Source organism: Artemia franciscana, chromosome 3 (genome assembly GCF_032884065.1).
Source record: "Artemia franciscana chromosome 3, ASM3288406v1, whole genome shotgun sequence".
Lineage (NCBI taxonomy): Eukaryota > Metazoa > Arthropoda > Branchiopoda > Anostraca > Artemiidae > Artemia > Artemia franciscana.
The window spans coordinates 54119699-54137786 of NC_088865.1; the positions used below are offsets into that span (position 1 = coordinate 54119699).

At 35.7% G+C, this 18088-nt stretch overlaps 1 protein-coding gene across 1 annotated transcript in view; it reads right to left on the reverse strand.

Moving 5' to 3' along the window:
- Positions 1–2628: 2628 nt before the first annotated feature.
- LOC136025421 (protein MAK16 homolog) overlaps positions 2629–18088 on the reverse strand; it is a 101694-nt gene continuing 86234 nt past the window's right edge. The window contains exons 7-8 of the mRNA XM_065701446.1: positions 8948–9064; positions 2629–2891 (exon numbers count right to left, since the gene is read on the reverse strand). Coding sequence (XP_065557518.1) covers positions 2676–2891; positions 8948–9064 — 333 coding nt within the window. The 3' untranslated portion in view covers positions 2629–2675. The remainder of the gene's footprint in view (positions 2892–8947; positions 9065–18088) is intronic.

The following is an 18088-nucleotide window of genomic DNA, read 5'->3' on the forward strand; positions in this document are numbered from 1 at the left end:
TGCGTAATAATTTCTGTTCGTTTTAAGTTTTAATGCTGCTCCTTACTTTCAGTTGAAAAAAATTTTCATATTTATTTTTTCATTGTTTTTTTATTAGATAATGCTAGAAAATCCTGCACTCCCTTCATGGAAATTTTCTTCCCCCATGGAAAATTCCCCCACCATAACTCCCTCTTCTCAACCCCTCCCCACAACCAAAAATTCCCCTGAAAACGTCTGTACACTTCCCAATAACCATTACTGTATGTAAGCACTGGTCAAGGTTTGTAACTTGTAGCCCCTCCCACGGGGACTGTGGGGGAGTAAGTCGTCCCCAAAGACATAGTAATAAGGTTTTCGACTATGTTGAATAAAATGGCCATCTCAGAATTTTGATCCGGTGACTTTGGGAAAATAATTTGCGTAGGAGGGGGCCTAGGTGCCCTCCAATTTTTTGGCCACGTAAAAAGGGCACTAGAACTTTTCATTTCCGCTAGAACGAGCCCTCTCACAACATTCTAGGACCACTGGGTCAACACGATCACCCCTGGAAAAAACAACAACAAATAACAAACAAATAAACACGCATCCGTGATCTGCCTTCTGGCAAAAATACAAAATTAAACGTTTTTGTATATAGGAGCTTCAAACTTCTACAATAGTGTTCTCTGATACGCTGAATCTGACGGTGAGATTCTCGTTAAGATGCTATGACTTTGAAGGGGGTGTTTCCCCCTATTATCTAAAATAATTCTCAGGCTCGTAACTTTTGATGGGTAAGACTAAACTTGATGATATTTATATATTTGAAATCAGCATTAAAATGCAATTCTTTTGATGTAGCTATTGGTATCCAAATTCCATATTTTTTTAATTTTGGTTACTATTGAGCCGGGTCACTCCTTACTGCAGTTCGTTACCACGAACTGTTTGAAAGGCTACCTTAGGCGTATTTACTTTATAAAATCGAATATATATTTTTTTTTAAGTTAGGGAAAACCAAACCTACAATTTCAAAGCATAATGTCAACTTTTTACCACAATTTTTGAGATTCAAAAATTAACATTTATGTTGAAATCTACCACTTCCAAAATAAAAGTTTTACCAAAAGCAGCACCTATATTGCAGTTTTCATCCTAGATTCATTCATGTGTCTTTTATAAATATTCTTACAAAAGTTCTAATCCAATGGGCGTTTTAATCAGTTCTTACAACAGTTCTAATCCATAATTTATGCTCAGCACAATTCGGAACCTGTCAAAATTAACACACCAGGGTTGACTTCACAAGCATCGAACCATATTAGATGGATTTTTTTTTCACACATACACACAAAAAAACATTCACACATACACAAACACACACACACACACAAACACATACACAAAAACAAAATCATGTCTGGAGCACTGGCCTCTCAGAACACACCTCAAACATTGGCCGATAAGATTTTTTAATAGACTTGAAACTTATATAAGTCAATCCTTGAGACGAGGAAACCTCAATAACAAAATTATTGGCTGATCCAAAACGTGACCCTAGAATGACTAAAAAATTTAGGTCGAGGCCATGAACTCCGCAAAGATAAGGTCATTTTTACTTTCAGACAGGTTTAAACTTTTATACTTAGGTTCTTAGACCAAAAAGATAATAATAATAATAATAAAAAAAACCTAATAAAGGTACTTCAATTCTTTTTTTAACGGCTTAAAACTAATATCTGCAAGTCCTTAGGACAAACTAATGCAAAAAAAAAAATACGGTTTGACCTTAAATCAGGTCAGCAAAAGGGTTACATCAAACCCACATAAGTAAGTCTCAAGGTCGAAGAAACCTTAGAATACAAGCAAATTTTGAGGCTACTTGCATAAACCATCAGGAAATGCGGATCTAATTGGTCCAGAAAAACTCCCGGTCAGCTTCATGCTTATATTTTGAACCAAGCCTTGTACCAAGAAAAACCCAATACACATTTTTTGTTTTTGTAACAGCTTAAAACTTGTATCCGCAGGTCCTTGAAAAAAACGGGCAAAAAAATAGTATGGCCTTAAATCCTGCCAGCAAAATGGTTACATAAACCCCCATAAGTAAGTCTCAAGGTCGAATAAACCTTAGAATACAAGCAAATTTTGAGGCTACTTGCATAAACCATCAGGAAATGCGGATCTAATTGGTCCAGAAAAACTCCTGGTAACCTTCATGCTTATATTTTGAACCAAGCCTTGTACCAAGAAAAACCCAATACACTTTTTTTGTTTTTGTAACAGCTTAAAACTTATATCCGCAAGTCCTTGGGAAAAACGGGCAAAAAATAGTATGACCTTAAATCCAGCCAGCAAAAGGGTTACATAAAACCCCCATAAGTAAGTCTCAAGGTCGAATAAACCTTAGAATACAAGCAAATTTTTAGGCTACTTGCATATACCATTGGGAAATGTGGACAAAATTTCCTTTTTTCTAGGATCTTCCTTTTTTCTAGGGTCTTAGTTACTATTAGCAATAATGAGCATGTAACCAAAAACTTTTTTACTCACTTTTGTTCTCCACTCTTTGCATTCCCCCTCCCCCCATCCTCACCTCCCCCGCTCGATGTTGTTGGTTTTTTCTCCCATTCTAATTTTCAAAACAGAAAAAAATAAAACGATCAATTATTTGGTTGCCAAGAAAGGAGGTTACCGTTTTATTTAAATTTAAATTACCGACCAACAACTTTAACTTTTGGTAAGCTAGACGACTCAATTTCATATTCAATTTCCATTTTCTTCTTCCCAGTTTTTCGCTTCTTCTTTGCCTTCGTTTCAAGTTTTCTCTTTTTACTCGGCCCTGACTCCTCGTCTGCACTTTCTCCGTCCGACGAACTCTCAGCCTGCGAAGATTTTTCCAGCAGTTTCGTAACACGGGAATTCAGTTCCTTAAATTAAATTTAACCTTTGAAAAAAGTCAAACACGGCAAAACAACTGACTTGTTTTAAATGAAAAGTTAATACTAATTAAAAAGGATAACAAAAATACTAATAAAGATAATAATTATCAAGTAGTATTAAAAATACTTACACGGCCAACAGACATAGAAAGGCCAGAAGATGTAGAGGAGGCATCAGGCCCGAAATCTCTCCCCCTCCAAATGCTATATTTTATTAATTTTCCTGAGGCTGCTTATACAAATTATCAAATAAAACTTGTTTTTATTATATTATGATAAAACTACACGAAGAAAATTTAATTAAAATGGAAAGTGAAAGTGGGAATGAAATATATAAACGTAGGAGCAAAAAAAGATAATATTTTAATATGCATGTTTTACTTTACAAATGAGCAACAAGAGCTAAGAGCTCATATGGCACTTGTGACGAGGCGAGGAGAGCTAAGAGCCAATAGATCATATGGTATGAGCTCTAACAAAATTCTATGAATCAATAGATTGAATTAAAAAGGAAAATAATAGGCCTAAGATCCGATCACCCACTCGTAAGTTATAAATACCTAATTTTTTCTAATTTTTCCTCTCCCTTTAGCCCCCCAGATGGTCGAATCAGGGAAAACGACTTTATCAAGTCAAATTGTGCATCTCCCTGACACGCCTACCGATTTTCATCGTCCTAGCACGTCCAGAAGCACCAAACTCGCCAAATCACTGAACCCCTCCCCCTAACTCCTCCAAAGAGAGCGAATCCAGTACCATTCTGTCAATCACGTATCAAGGATATTTGTTTATTCTATCCACCAAGCTTCATTCCGATTCCTCCACTCCAAGTGTTTTTCCATGATTTCCCCCTCCAACTCCCCCCAATGTCAAAAGATCTGGTCGGGATTTGAAAAAAGAGCTCTGAGACATGAATTCCTTCTAAAAATCAAATTTCATCAAGATCCGATCATCTATTCGTAAGATAAAAATACCCCAATTTTCACGTTTTCCAAGAATTCCAGTTTCCCCCTCCAACTCCCCCCAATGTCACAGGATCTGGTCGGAATTTAAAATTAGAACTTTAAAGCACAAGATCCTTCTAAATATCAAATTTCATTAAGATCTGGGCACCCTTTCGTAAGTTACAAAAACCTCAATTTTCAAAAGTACCCCCCCCCCAATTCCACCAAAGAGAGCCGATCCGCTCCGGTTATGTCAGTCACGTATCTCAGACAGGTTTATATTCTTTCCATCCAGTTTCATCCTGATCTCACCGCTTTAAGTATTTTCTAAGATTTCCGGTACCCCCAATTGCCCCCCTCCCAATTACGCTTGATCTGGTTAAGATTTAAAATAAGAGATCTGAGTTACGAGGTCCTTCTAAATATGAAGTTTCATGAAGATCCGATCACTCCTTCGTAAGTTAAAAATACATAATTTTTTCCTATTTTTCAGAATTAACCCCCCTCCCAATAGAGCGGATCCTTTCCAATTATGTAAATCACGTATGTAAGACTTCTGCTTATTTTCCCCCCAAATTTTATCTCGATCCCTCCGATCTAAGCGTTTTCCATGATTTTAGGTTCCCCCGCTCCAAACTTCCCCCAATGTCACCAGATCCGGTCAGGATTTAAAATAAGAGCTTTGAGACATGATATCCTTCTAAATATCAAATTTCATTGAGATCCGATCACAAGTTAAAAATACCTCATTTTTCCTAATTTTTCAGAATTAACCCCTCCCCCAACTGCCCCAAAGAGAGCGGATCCGTTCCGGTTATGTCAATCATGTATCTAGGACTTGTGCTTATTTTTCCCACCAAATTTCATCCCGATCCCTCCATTCTAAGTGTTTTCCAAGTTTTAGGTTTCCCCCTCCCAACTCCCCCCCCCCAATGTCACATGATCCGGTCGGGATTTAAAATAAGAGCTCTGAGACACGATATCCTTCTAAATATCAAATTTCATTGAGATCCGATCACCCGTTCGTAAGTTAAAATACCTCATTTTTCCTAATTGTTCAGAATTACCCCGCCCCCCCTTAACTACCCCAAAGAGAGCGGATCCGTTCTGATTATGTCAATCATGTATCTGGGACTTGTGCTTATTTTTCCCATCAAGTTTCATCCCGATCCTTCCACTCTAAGTGTTTTCCAAGATTTTAGGTTTCCCCCCTCCAACTCCCCCCCATGTCATCAGATCCGGTCGGGATTTAAAATTGGAGCTCTGAGACACAATATCATTCCAAACATCAAATTTCATTAAGATCCCATCTCCCGCTCATAAGTTAAAAATACTTCATTTTTTCTATTTTTCCGAATTAACCGACCCCCCACTCCCCCCCCCTCAGATGGTCAAATCGGGAAAACGACTAAATCTGGTCCAGTCCCTGATACGCTTGCCAAATTTCATCGTCCTAGCTTACCTGGAAGTGCCTAAAGTAGCAAAACCGGGACCGACAGACAGACCGACAGAATTTGCGATTGCTATATGTCACTTGGTTAATACCAAGTTATCTTTCACTTCTACCTGAAGCACGTTCCAAATTATGGCCTTATGTATTTTGTAAAGAAATTTAGGCCTTATATTAATTAGTACTAGCATTCTAACCACTCAACTTTTCTTGTGGCATTTCTGTGACCCTTTTTTTTAAATTCAGGAAAATACTGGTAATAAATTTTGAAAAGAGTTAAATATAAACAGTTATGCATAAAGTTTAACCAAATCAAAAATCGATGAAGTTTTAAATTGGCGATAGCTTGGTCACACTTGAACCCGTGACAAATCCTTAGTGAAAATTACATTATCTTTATCTTTAAATACATGAAGGGATATAAATGGCTAGTTAGCGTCGATGGCGAGTGAGACACAACGCGACTAAGATGATGGTATCAGCACAAACTACAACCCTCTGATAAAATTTTTGGAAGAGAAGTTCAAGTTCTAGTTTCAATTTGAAATTCCAGTACCGATTTCAGTTCCCAAAATTGTGCATAAGCACTTGCATTAGAAATATATTGTGACCTTCATATTTCGCTTTACAGCTCATAAACTTTAGTGTGAGCTACCCGATAGAGCAAGAAAGTAATTCATGTTTTAGCTTAAATCACACAGTGGTCTATTCCCTTCAAATATAGGTAGGCAGATAGGTTTTTATTTCTATCCACAATATAAACATAAATATAAGTGACACTACTAATAAATTATTGCAGAAAAAAGAAAGTCCTAAGGACTTGTGCGGCAAATCCCTGTTATGATTTGTATCTTATAAATAAATATCTAAACATAACAACTCATGATTATCCACCTAGCCTATCTTATATATAAAAAACAACAACATATACGCATGAACACTAGACAATAAAATAATACTATTGATTATTTATTACCGGTTTCAGCCCCCACTCCACCCCCAAAAAAAAACTGCGAAAAAAACCCATCAAAAACCTTTTACCCTTTAAAATCTATTAGTAAAATAAAATGTTTTCAATTTATTTTTATTTTGATGTATTCCTACAAGAATAATAATTGGACATTTTTGCTTTAGTGCAAGAGGCCAAATATTTAAATTCCTTGAAGAGAGCAGTTTTAATAAAAAGTCTCATAGAATCTCCTGGACAGCGTTGTCTTCTTCAGAATATTACACGACACAAGCAGAATTTTAAATTGCATTTAAAATTGGCCGACAAGGGCCAACATTTGGTCGACACAGGCCAAATATTGAAATTCCTTGAAGAGAGCAGTTTTAATGAAAAGTCTCATAGAATTTCCTGGGCAGCGTTGTCTTCTTCAGACAACGCTTATTACACGACAAAAACAGAATTTTAAATTGCATTTAAAATTGGCCGACACAGGCCAACATTTGGTCGACAGAGGCCAAATATTTAAATTCCTTGAAGAGAGCAGTTTTAATAAAAAGTCTCATAGAATCTCCTGGGCAGCGCTGTCTTCTTCAAAATATTACACAGCACAAGCAGAATTTTAAATTGCATTTATCTCAATCAAAGGAGATGTGACGAACTGTGTTCGTCACATCTCGTTTCCTTATAATATGGGGGGAAAAAATTTTTCCATGCTCATAAGGAACGTAGCAACACATTAACATAATTATTGTATGACTCTTAAGTCTTAATTCACAAGTTGGCACATCAGCACTTTCAATGGAATTAGAAAATGCTGACGTGATTTAAAATATACATTTATCGTTTTATTCTTTGGTTTTAAGTCATAGGGTTGAAATTCGGCTGTTTCATTTCAAGTAAAAAATTCATAACTGTAGATTCTGTTGTCCATCATTTTAACTTGTAAGTCACTATGGTACTCGTTGTTGCGTTTCTCCTACAGCCACGGTACCGACAAAACTTACATAATCCTTTTTTACAATCAACTATAGCGACCGTTAATATATGTTTTCCACAGCAGTCATTAGTTTTCCACAGGGAAAACTAAAAAGAGTTTGTTAGTCGTTATGGTTGATTAATTGAACCTTTAATAATCAAAGATAAGCCTACCAATAAATCCTTGAATTCTGATGACATTTACTTTAGTTCCATAAAGAAAATCTCAGGATGGCAATTATCCAAAAAAAAAAAAATATATACACATAAATACATGCACTGTATCTATCAAATATTTATTTATTTCATTTCAATTACTGCCTTCTTTGAGGGGTATGACATCAGATCCATTTGAGGGCATAATCATTGCATCATATCATTGACAGTTGTCTTAAACGTACGTTCAGATCATTCACGTAGATAAGAAACAATGGCACACGGATCACCGTGGCAGACTACATGGCAAAAACACCATTATGACTGAGCCCAGTAGTGTCCTCTATGTCCTTTTTTCAAGAAACGAAGTTTTAATCAAATTCATTGTTTTAAATTAGGTTCCATCATTCTCGGGTCTAGCTAAACATTCCTCTAGTCGTTACCAAATTTCGCTAGTGATATCCTATTGCGTCCACTTTGACATCTATATGTATATTTATATTTGATATCTATATTTCAGCATAAATATACCTCACTTTTAGAGTAAACAGAGCGATTGGGATTTCATTTAAAGAATATTAGTCAAAAGCCTTGTTGTCAATAGTTTCAGAAATAAACAACTGTGTAAATTCGTTGTCAAAACTGGTGACATTGGGATCCCTACAGGTCAAGCATGTATCTAATCCTCTGTGCTGTTTTCACATTGAAGGAGCAATAGCCGATCTTAACTGAGGGATGCTTAAATATATATTTTTTTTTTGTATTATGTTTCTGTTCACAGCTTTGTTGAAGTATCAACTAAAAAAAATATACTAAGCTAAAAACTAGTGAAAATTTGCCTTGTTTTAGTATAAAAGTGTGAGTAAAGTCACAAGCCCTTTGTTTTAGTGGACCCTTTGAACTAAATCAGAACAAACTATGTACATGTGGGTTACCAAAGATATGCATTAGCAATGTCCAAGCAACTTCTTAGAGTACTAAACTGGAATTTACTGAGCTACCAATATTACTACCACCTTTGGTACTACTTCTACTGCTACTGCTGCTACTATTACTGCTAATATTAAACTAAATCAAAATATTTGAAGTGCATACAGGCTGTCAAAATAGAGCAGAATGTTAAGGCGTTCAGGCAGAATTTTTCAGGACTGGGATAGTCTATAAAGTAGAAATTTTCTGGGAAAATCTATTTCAGCTAAAAAAAAAAAATCTACGTGCATGTTATTTATCACTAAGGTATATCAGTAATATTTCAAGAATAACAAGGGTATTAAGTTGAAACTTCAAGGGCTATTGCTATTATTTCTTTCGTCCTTACTAAAATGAAAATTTGCCTTGTTTTAGCATAAAAGTGTGAGGAAAGTCACAAGCCTTTGTTTTAGTGGACCCGCGCATATTGTCAAAATTTCATCTATAAAAAATGTAGAATTAATAGTAATGGAGATATTTGTCAATAACTATGTATTTAACGAAAGACTTACATTAGATGTCCTAAATGACGATATAAGGGGCTATTCCTCACCCACAAATATCCTACCCAATACGTTATAATAAAATGAAAATCAACTACCTCTAAATCTTCCTCATCACTCATAATATCACTATCTTCGGCTTCCACAAACTCGTGCGTTTCCTCTTCAGAATCTTCATATTCTCCTTCAAGTTCTCTTTCAATTTCAGGATTTATCTATATATATATAAAAACAGATAGATACAGTTCTGTCCAAATGTCCCAATGAGCTCTTCGAAAGCCAATTCAATAGTCATTATTTTTTTTTATTTTCGAGTCAAATTAACTGATTGAGTAATAACTTAATAAATAATCTTGATATGATCGTAATCCTCAAATTCACATTCCATATATGAAGATTGTGAAGTCTCCTATGTAGTATTTACTAAATATTTTTCCGATATTCAGCTTTTCAAGCTACGTCGAACCGAGAAAATTCCAAGAATATAGTGGCTACAAAGTTACATATTAAGTACTGAAGATTATTAGCATGAAGTCTCGCATGTAATATTTACTAAATATTTTTTCAATATTAAGCTTTTCAAGCTATGTCAAACCGAAAAAATTCCAAGAAAATAGTGGCTACAAAGTTACAGATAAATTACTGAATATTATTAACATGAAGTCTCCTATGCAATATTTACTGAATAATTTCCGATATTCAGCTTTTCAAGCTACGTCGAACCGGAAAAATTCCAAGAATACAGTGGCTACAAAGTTACAGATTAAGTACTGAAGATTATTAACATGAAGTCTCCCATGTAATATTTACGAAATATTTTTCCAATATTCAGCTTTTCAAGCTATGTCAAACCGAAAAAAGTCCAAGAAAATAGTGGCTACAAAGTTACAGATTAATTACTGAAGATTATTAACATGAAGTCTCCTATGCAATATTTACTGAATAATTTCCGATATTCAGCTTTTCAAGCTACATCGAACCGGTAAAATTCCAAGAATATAGTGGCTACAAAGTTACAGATAAATTACTGAAGATTATTAACATGATTTTTGAAAAGGGATATACCTAGCGATCTTAGGAAAACTTTAATGAAGCCCCTCTATAGGCAAGGTGATAAAAGTGAGTGTGGTAATTATAGATGCATTAGCTTGATTTCAGTAGGAAGTAAATTACTTAGCATGATGACACTTCTTCAATTTAGAGATGCTATAGATCAAGTTTTAAGAGAAGAGCAGTATGGTTTTAGGAAGGGAGGAGGATATGTCGACCAAATTTTCACTCTTAGATTAATAATCGAGAAGTGACTGAAACATTTGCCTCTCTCATTCTCATAGATTACGAGTAGTCGTTTAAGTCAGCTGATAGAAGAGCTTTCGCGAAGGTCCTGTCCTTGTATGGTGCGACAGATTAACATATTAAAGTAAATAGTGCTATGCACGAGAATAAAATTGCAGCGGTTAAGGTAGGATATGAGGTTAGTAGCTGGCTATGTATTGAATCAAGAGTTAAACAGGATTGCGTTCTATCCGCATCATATGGACCATTTTGATGAACTTTGTCTTAAGGAGCACAGCAAATTAATGAATTTCCAAAGATTTTAAGAGTTCAGGGTATAAGAACAGCTTTGAAAATTAATGTTAAGAAGACCAAGTCGCAAAGACTGGGAATAAGTGAAGGTGAAGAGGTGATCTTGGGTACAGAGAAGATCGATCAAATTGATAGCTTCACTTACCTAGGTAGAATTATTACTAACGATGGTGGGTGCAGTGAAGATACTAAAAGTAGAATAGCCAGGGTGTTTCTTCACAATCGAAACAATGTTGGGAAAACAGGAAGATAAGTTTGTGAACGAACATCAGAATATTGGAAGCTGCAGTGATGACAGTAATCAACTTCGGTTCTAAGGTGAAGCACTCCGAAAGATACGGATTTGTTAGATGCTTTACAGTGAAATTGTCTACCCATCCAACTGACCAAATTTTAATTAGTGAGCTATGCGAAAAATGTGATTCAATCCCATTTTTTAGGGCTCTAATGAGAGAAAGGTCAAGAAGGCTAGGACACGTTCTGTGGATTTAGAATGACAGATTGCCTCAGATTGTCCTTGTCCGCCCACCATCTAGGGTCAAATTAAAATCAGGTCGTCTCCGAATGGGGTTGATGGATACCGTAGGGAAAGATTTAAGAAAAATTGGAACTTCTTGGGAATGTGTAAAGAGGGTGGCTTCTAATAGATTACGGTGGAGGAGGAGCGTGCATAGCTGTGTTGGGCTGAGGTGGTTTGCTACTACAATGGGTTACTAGGTAGTATAATTCCAAAACTGGACAATCCAAAATTTTGTTTAAACAACAAAAAAAAATAATTGAATAAATACCGTGGACCTCGTCAATTTTCTTTATTAGCCTTTAAATTCAAGGATAAAAATAACTACAAATAGAGCAGAATTGTAAAAAAAAAAAAAAAAAATCACAACTGCAAATCACCCGACCAAAAATTGCTAGCTAAAATTCTTAATATTTTAGCGACATCTACGTATTAATCAGTAACGTAATAGACAGCAGTGAAAACGTTATTTGTTTCTTTTCGTTTTTCCTAGCTTTCAACTGAATGGAAAAAAAAATTAAAAAAGGGATATACCTTTAAAGAATATTCATTACGTTTTGCCAGTTACACACGCATCAGTTTATCTTTTTTTTTCAAGAGATAGACAAGTATAATATAAATGCAGATAATAAAGGGTAATTAAAGAGCGTCGAAAATAGGGTAACAGAGACATCCAATTATAGAATTCCAAATATACAACAGTAGTTTCTTTCATGCAGATGAAAAAAAAGAAGATAAATTTTTCAGCTAAAAGCTGAAACAACTGGTAACAAAAAAAAACTCAATTATAAAAGTCACGTACACAAGAGTAATTCTTTTTGCGCAGAAAAAAATGGTAACTGAAAAATTCAATTATAGGAATCGCATATTATGATTATTATTATTTACGGCAAAATCTGTTATACCACAAAGGACCATGTATAGGAAAGATTCAATGGCAGAAGTAGCTTTTCTTTACACAAAGACTCTTATTGGCAAGAGTAATCTTTGTTTTTAAGTTTAAACTTGTAGGAGTTTAATTTTGCTCTCTGAAAAATTTACAATGGGGTATCTTGCAGCAATGGTCAATAACATTTTGCGAATTATCGTGGTATAGCTCTTAGGTCCTAGATAATTAATTTCTAGTTCCTTGGGTTTGAAATGCAACTTCAAGGGAAACATGTGTAAACTGTCAAGTGAATTACGAATTATATTGGAAAAAGTTCAATTACTAGTTATATTAGAACAAGTTCAATTACTAATTATATTAGAAAAAGTTCAATTCCTAATTACGTTAGAAAGAGTTCAATTACTAATCACATTAGAAAAGTTTCAATTTCTAATTATATTAGAAAAAGTTCAATGCTTTTATACTATGCCAAAAGTTCATTTAAGAAAAATTCAAAAATGTTCTGCACAAACGGGTGACTCATTCTCCTTTATAAATTTATTGAAAATTAATTTATTCCGTCTATTTTTATTTATTTATTATTTTTCAAGGGGGGGGGGGGGTAAAAATGACTGGTAGTGATTGTGTATGTATGGTTTTGTAAAGGGTAATTTCTACCCATAAAAGTTTTATAAACTTCGGGTTGTATTGTTAATGTTTTTATTTCTTTTAAGAAAACCTCTTCCCCTTTCTTTAAAGTTTCCTCTTACTGATATCGAAGTAAACCGTTGTTTGAAGTTATTACAAGAAATCTAAGCTAATTGGACAGTTTCATTTTTTTTTCAAATTATTTAAGGGTTCTAATTATGTTATGCTTACAATTGCTACAATTATGCGTTACAACTATATGTTACATATAAGTTATGCGTTACAATTATGCTTTTAGAGTTTATAGAGATTTCTTAGAATAGCTAATCCCTTATGCAAGGAATTGCCATTATTATACTCTAAAACAAACTATTAGATCTAAATTATTGAATTAATTACCGTAATTTTTTAATTGTAACATTGATACAAAAACAACTGTTTTTAGCTAAAACGACACGTTCTTAGCTAATCTTTCAAAAAACCTTAATGAATAACAAATATCTAAATATTTTAGCTATAAAAGATTTTGACGTGTCTAAAAAGCTTTAGCCTTTCAAGGATAGACTTCAGTGATCTTAGAGGTTTCATACATATTATCATTTTAACAAACGTTGCAACTGTTATTTTAGACACTTTTAGTGGAGTCATGTAGCTAGCCAACCCAATATGCACGTTCTGATCGTTCTTTTAATGTTTCATTATTTAGTGTTTAAGGACCCTAACATTCAACAATTTTAAGGTACGTTGCAATTGTGCTTTATGTCTATTTAGAGGCTCTGTTTGGTTAGCCAATCCAAAGTCTAAGTAGTTACCATTATTATTACCGTTATTGCATGTCCAAGGATTTTCGTATATTACCACTGCACTATTAAACGTTTCGATTGGTTGGTCTATCCAATAATTACCATTATCATACTACTAAAGAAATTCACGGACTTAGGAAATGTGGTTTAAGGATTATTTAGTTGTAAACAAGGCCGTATTCAGGGTAAGGATTAGGGGATTAGACCTCCTCTTCCCCCCAAAAAAAAACATTTCGCAAAAACGTAATAAAAATGCATTATAGCACATTTTTATACAGTATTTCTTGTGACCTCCCTCCACCAAAGAAATAACCCCGTCCCCGTCCCCCAAAGAAAAATGCTTGATAAGGCTTGGATGAAGGAGGAGGGTTGGGCGACAGGTTTGCTATCTGTCCCTGTAAAAAAAACCCAGCAACGGAAACGTCGATACATGCCTCGGATGAATTATCTTCCCCCCTGATAACGAACCCAGCACGCCCCCGGACACGATTATTGACTGCGAAACAACCAACAAAAATTGGCTTCTGGAACGTGAGAACTATGAGTCTGTTATCAAAAACTGAGCAAGTTCTCAGAGAGATGAAGCAATATAATATTGACATACTAGCCCTAAGTGATATACGTTAGATAGGTGTAGGCCAAGAAACACTAGATCATGGATATGTACTGTTATATAGCGGAGAGGACAACCATCATCAGGCAGGTGTAGGACTTATGATGTCCCCTGCAGCATACCGAACAATGCTGAAATGGACTCCAATAAACGAAAGGATCTTGTTTGCACGATTTGCTACAACACACACTAAGCTTTCTGTCATTGTATGCTACGCTCCTACCAATGAGGCGCATGATGATGTCAAAGATAGCTTCTATGAAACCTTGCAAGCTGTCACCAAAGACATCCCCAAACATGATGTTCTATGTGTTGTTGGTGATCTGAATGCCAAAGTAGGAGCCGATCGCAAGTACTGTCCGGAAGTCCTAGGACTGCATGGACTTGGCCAGATTAACGAAAATGGTGCATTACTAGTAGACTTCGCGCTAAGTAATGACCTTGTCGTTGGTGGGACACTCTTTGAGCATAAAAATGTGCACAAGTACATATGGACATCTCCAGACGGTTCAACGCGAAACCAGATCGACCATTTCCTGATCGCCAGAAGGTGGCGTACACGCCTGTTAGACGTGCGTGGGTATAGAGGAGCAGACGCCCAGTCGGATCACATGCTCATGATCGCCCACTTACAGATCAAACTACGTGCCCAAAAAAAGACACAGCAAGATCTGAAGAAACTGTACGACACGGACAAGCTACAGGATCAAAAAATCCGCAGAGATTTCTGTATCTCTGTATGGAACAAATTTGATACCATGCCTGTTGAGGTAAATGACTCAGAAAGTGTCGAAGAGAAATGGGAGAAAATAAAAAGTGCATACACGACGATTGCCGCAGAAAAGCTAGGTTTCCGAAAGAAACCAAAGGAAAGGTGGATCTCTGACATAACATGGAAACTGATTGACGAACGAAAGGCACTTAAGCAAGCCATGCTCATAGATACTACAAGGTGTTCAGAGCTGGCAACAAAACAATTATACAAAGAAAAAGATAAAGAGGTAAAAAAGAGTGCAAGAAAGGACAAGAGGCAGTTCCTTGAAAAGAAAGCAGCTTTAGCTGAAGAAGCTGCTAGGAAGGGTGATTCCAAGACTGTCTACCGATTGACAAATGAGATGGTAGGAAAACAAAGCAGCCGAATCACCCTTGTCAAGGACGAAAATGGATCAATTATATCTGATCCAGAAAAAATTGACGAGAGATGGGCTTCCCATTTCGAAAAACTTCTGAACAGACCGAGAACTTGCGACCAAGCTAACGCACCTGATATCCCTTTTATGTATCTAGACATCAATACAGATCCTCCGAGTGCTGAGGAGATCATGCATGCAGCAAAGAAGTTAAAAAATGGACGAGCCCCGGGTATTGATGGCATTTCAGCAGAAATGCTGAAGTACTCAATTAGTACCTGCATATCCATTTGGCTTTCTCTCTTCACCAAAATATGGACCTTAGTGAAGGTCCCAAAAGATTGGAGCAGAGGCATTATAGTCAAACTCTTCAAAAAGGGAGACTTGATGAACTGCCATAACTGGAGAGGCATCAATCTTCTCCCTGTCTCATCCAAACTATTAGCCTTCATCATTTTGCAGCGTCTGCAGAAAGCACTAGACGCAACTCTACGAGAAGAGCAGCATGGTTTCAGAACTGGGAGATCCTGTTCTGATCTAATATTTGTACTGAGAATGCTTGTCGAAGAATCAAAAGAATGGAACAAGAAGCTCTACCTCCTATTCATTGACTTTGAAAAGGCATTTGACTCAGTTGACAGAGATTGCTTGTGGAGAGTTTTGAAATACTACGGAATTCCCGAGAAAATAGTAGATATGATTATAGCGCTTTATGAAGAATCGGAATGTTGCGTAAAGACCGAAAACGGTACAACCAGATTTTTCAAGATCATGTCTGGTGTTCGTCAAGGATGTGTACTTTCCCCCATGCTCTTTATAATTATAATGGATTATGCCCTGAGATTCGCATCGGGCTACGGGGTAAAAGTAAGCAACAAACAACTGTTTGATCTGGACTTCGCGGACGACGTTGTCCTTCTCGAAGAGTCTAAAGAATGGTTGCAGCAGATGCTTGACACTATTACCGAGAATGCAGAGAATGTCGGGCTAAAGATAAACATTGACAAATCGAAGAGCATGGCCATCACAACCTTGCCACTTGTTCTCCATTGCAAAAACAAAGATCTAGAACAAGTCCAGGAGTTCAAGTACCTGGGTAGCTGGATTGGTTGTGATGGAGAGATCTCGACCGAGATTAAACGTAGAATTGGACAAGCTACAGGTGCCTTCAATAGATTGAAGCCTATTTGGAGAAGTAATAAATATTCAATGCGACTGAAGCTTCGACTCTTCAATAGCAATGTACTCTCAATTCTCCTTTACGCAAGTGAATGTTGGAAAATAAACACCCAGCTTGAAAAAAGGATCCTTGCATTTGAAAATATGAGCCTCAGAAGAATGTTGAATACAAGTTGGCAACAAAAAATTACAAATGCAGAAATACGCAGAAAAACAGGTCAACCTCCAGTCATTGAGTTGCTGAAAAGAAGGCGGTGGACATACCTGGGACACGTTCTTCGTATGGAAGAGAGCCGCCTTCCTCGAACAACCTATGAATGGAAGCCAGACGCTAGAAGAAAGAGAGGCCGCCCCAAAAATACATTGAAACGAACACATGACCGAGATCTGAGGACGGCCGGCACCTCACTAATACCTGAATGGGAAGACGTCATCGCTGCAGCACCAATGCGAGACGAATGGAGAGGCTTTGTCGACGCCCTATGCGCCACCGATGGCTCTGGAGGAACTAAGGTCTAAGGTCTAAGGTAAGGCTCTGGTTGTAAATACAAGTTTACTTTTTGCCAGTAGTGCAGTAATTCATTCTGTACATTTGGAAAAATCCTCTTAATGATTGTTTTTGTGTTGGCTAGTTTTAATTTCTTTTTTTTTGTTCGATAACTGCATGGCTATTTGCTAAATGAAATAAATTAGCTAATTAATAGCTGAGTTGATAAATTAAAGTGGCCTTCGTCAAGGAACCACTTTTTTGCATCAGATTTGCATAAATAATATCTTCGAATACGCTGAATATGAAACAACTTTTCCTTTATGTAAAGTAACTTTTTTTCAATAAGACAAAAACTAAACAGACATTAATAAAGGGTAAAAATATTTCTTTGTTCGTCAGTGCTTTTTCTTTGTGATGTGACTTCTTTCGTTTTTTTTTCTTTTTTGTTGTAAAGCGTTTGTCGTCATTTTATGTTATACTTTTAATATTAAAGCTTGTTTTCCTTCTTATCTTTTGGTGCCCATATGAAGCCAGGAATTTGGGCCTTTTTTTAGTTTATTCTTCACTGGTTTTCTTAAATGAAGCACAAATTTTATTATCACCTCAATGAATAGTTTGTATATGCTGAGTTTAAGTTCTGTACTCAAAAAAATTATATATATATATAAAAAAATGCATTGATGCCTAAGGCTTAAAAGCACCAAGGACAGTGAAAGTAAAACCTAACAGTTTTAATTGGTTAAGAGGAAACTAAAAACCCATTTATATCTGGACAAATTAATACAGATTGGAGGTTCAATTTTTATGAAGAAGACTTCAAAATGCAGTTATATATTTCTTTGGCACCTTTTTTTTTTTTTTTTTTTTTTTTTTTTTTTTTTTTTTTTTTTTTTTTTTTTTTTTTTTTTTTTTTTTTTTTTTTTTGTATATATTTTATAATAGAGTTTTATTCTTGTTCTCTATGGTCCATTAAAAGCAAAGCCTCTTGGGACTAGTAACCACTTTACTTTTGTAATAGTTTTTTCTTTTAGCATTAATAAATTAATTGATTGATTGACTCTTAGATTTGCAGTCTAGAAGCTTCAAATACCAAAGACATTAAAATAACCCCCCCCCCCCGGACCAATCTTGGGTCTGAAGGGTTTTAAAAATAAGCTTAAGGGGATTTTTTGGGTAAGGAAAAATAAAAATGGCAGAAAATCTGAAAAAATCAGGAGTGAAATTAGAAAAAGGAAGGACAATATGAAAAGGCAGTCAAATATTCTTGGGGAAAAATTCGCCTATTATTACTTTAAGAGGAAAGTAATCACGTTTGTTTTTAGAGTGAACGAAGGGGAACTGACAAGGTGTAAGGGGAAATTATTGGAAACATTTATCTGAAAGTTCCTGAATATTTCCATTTTT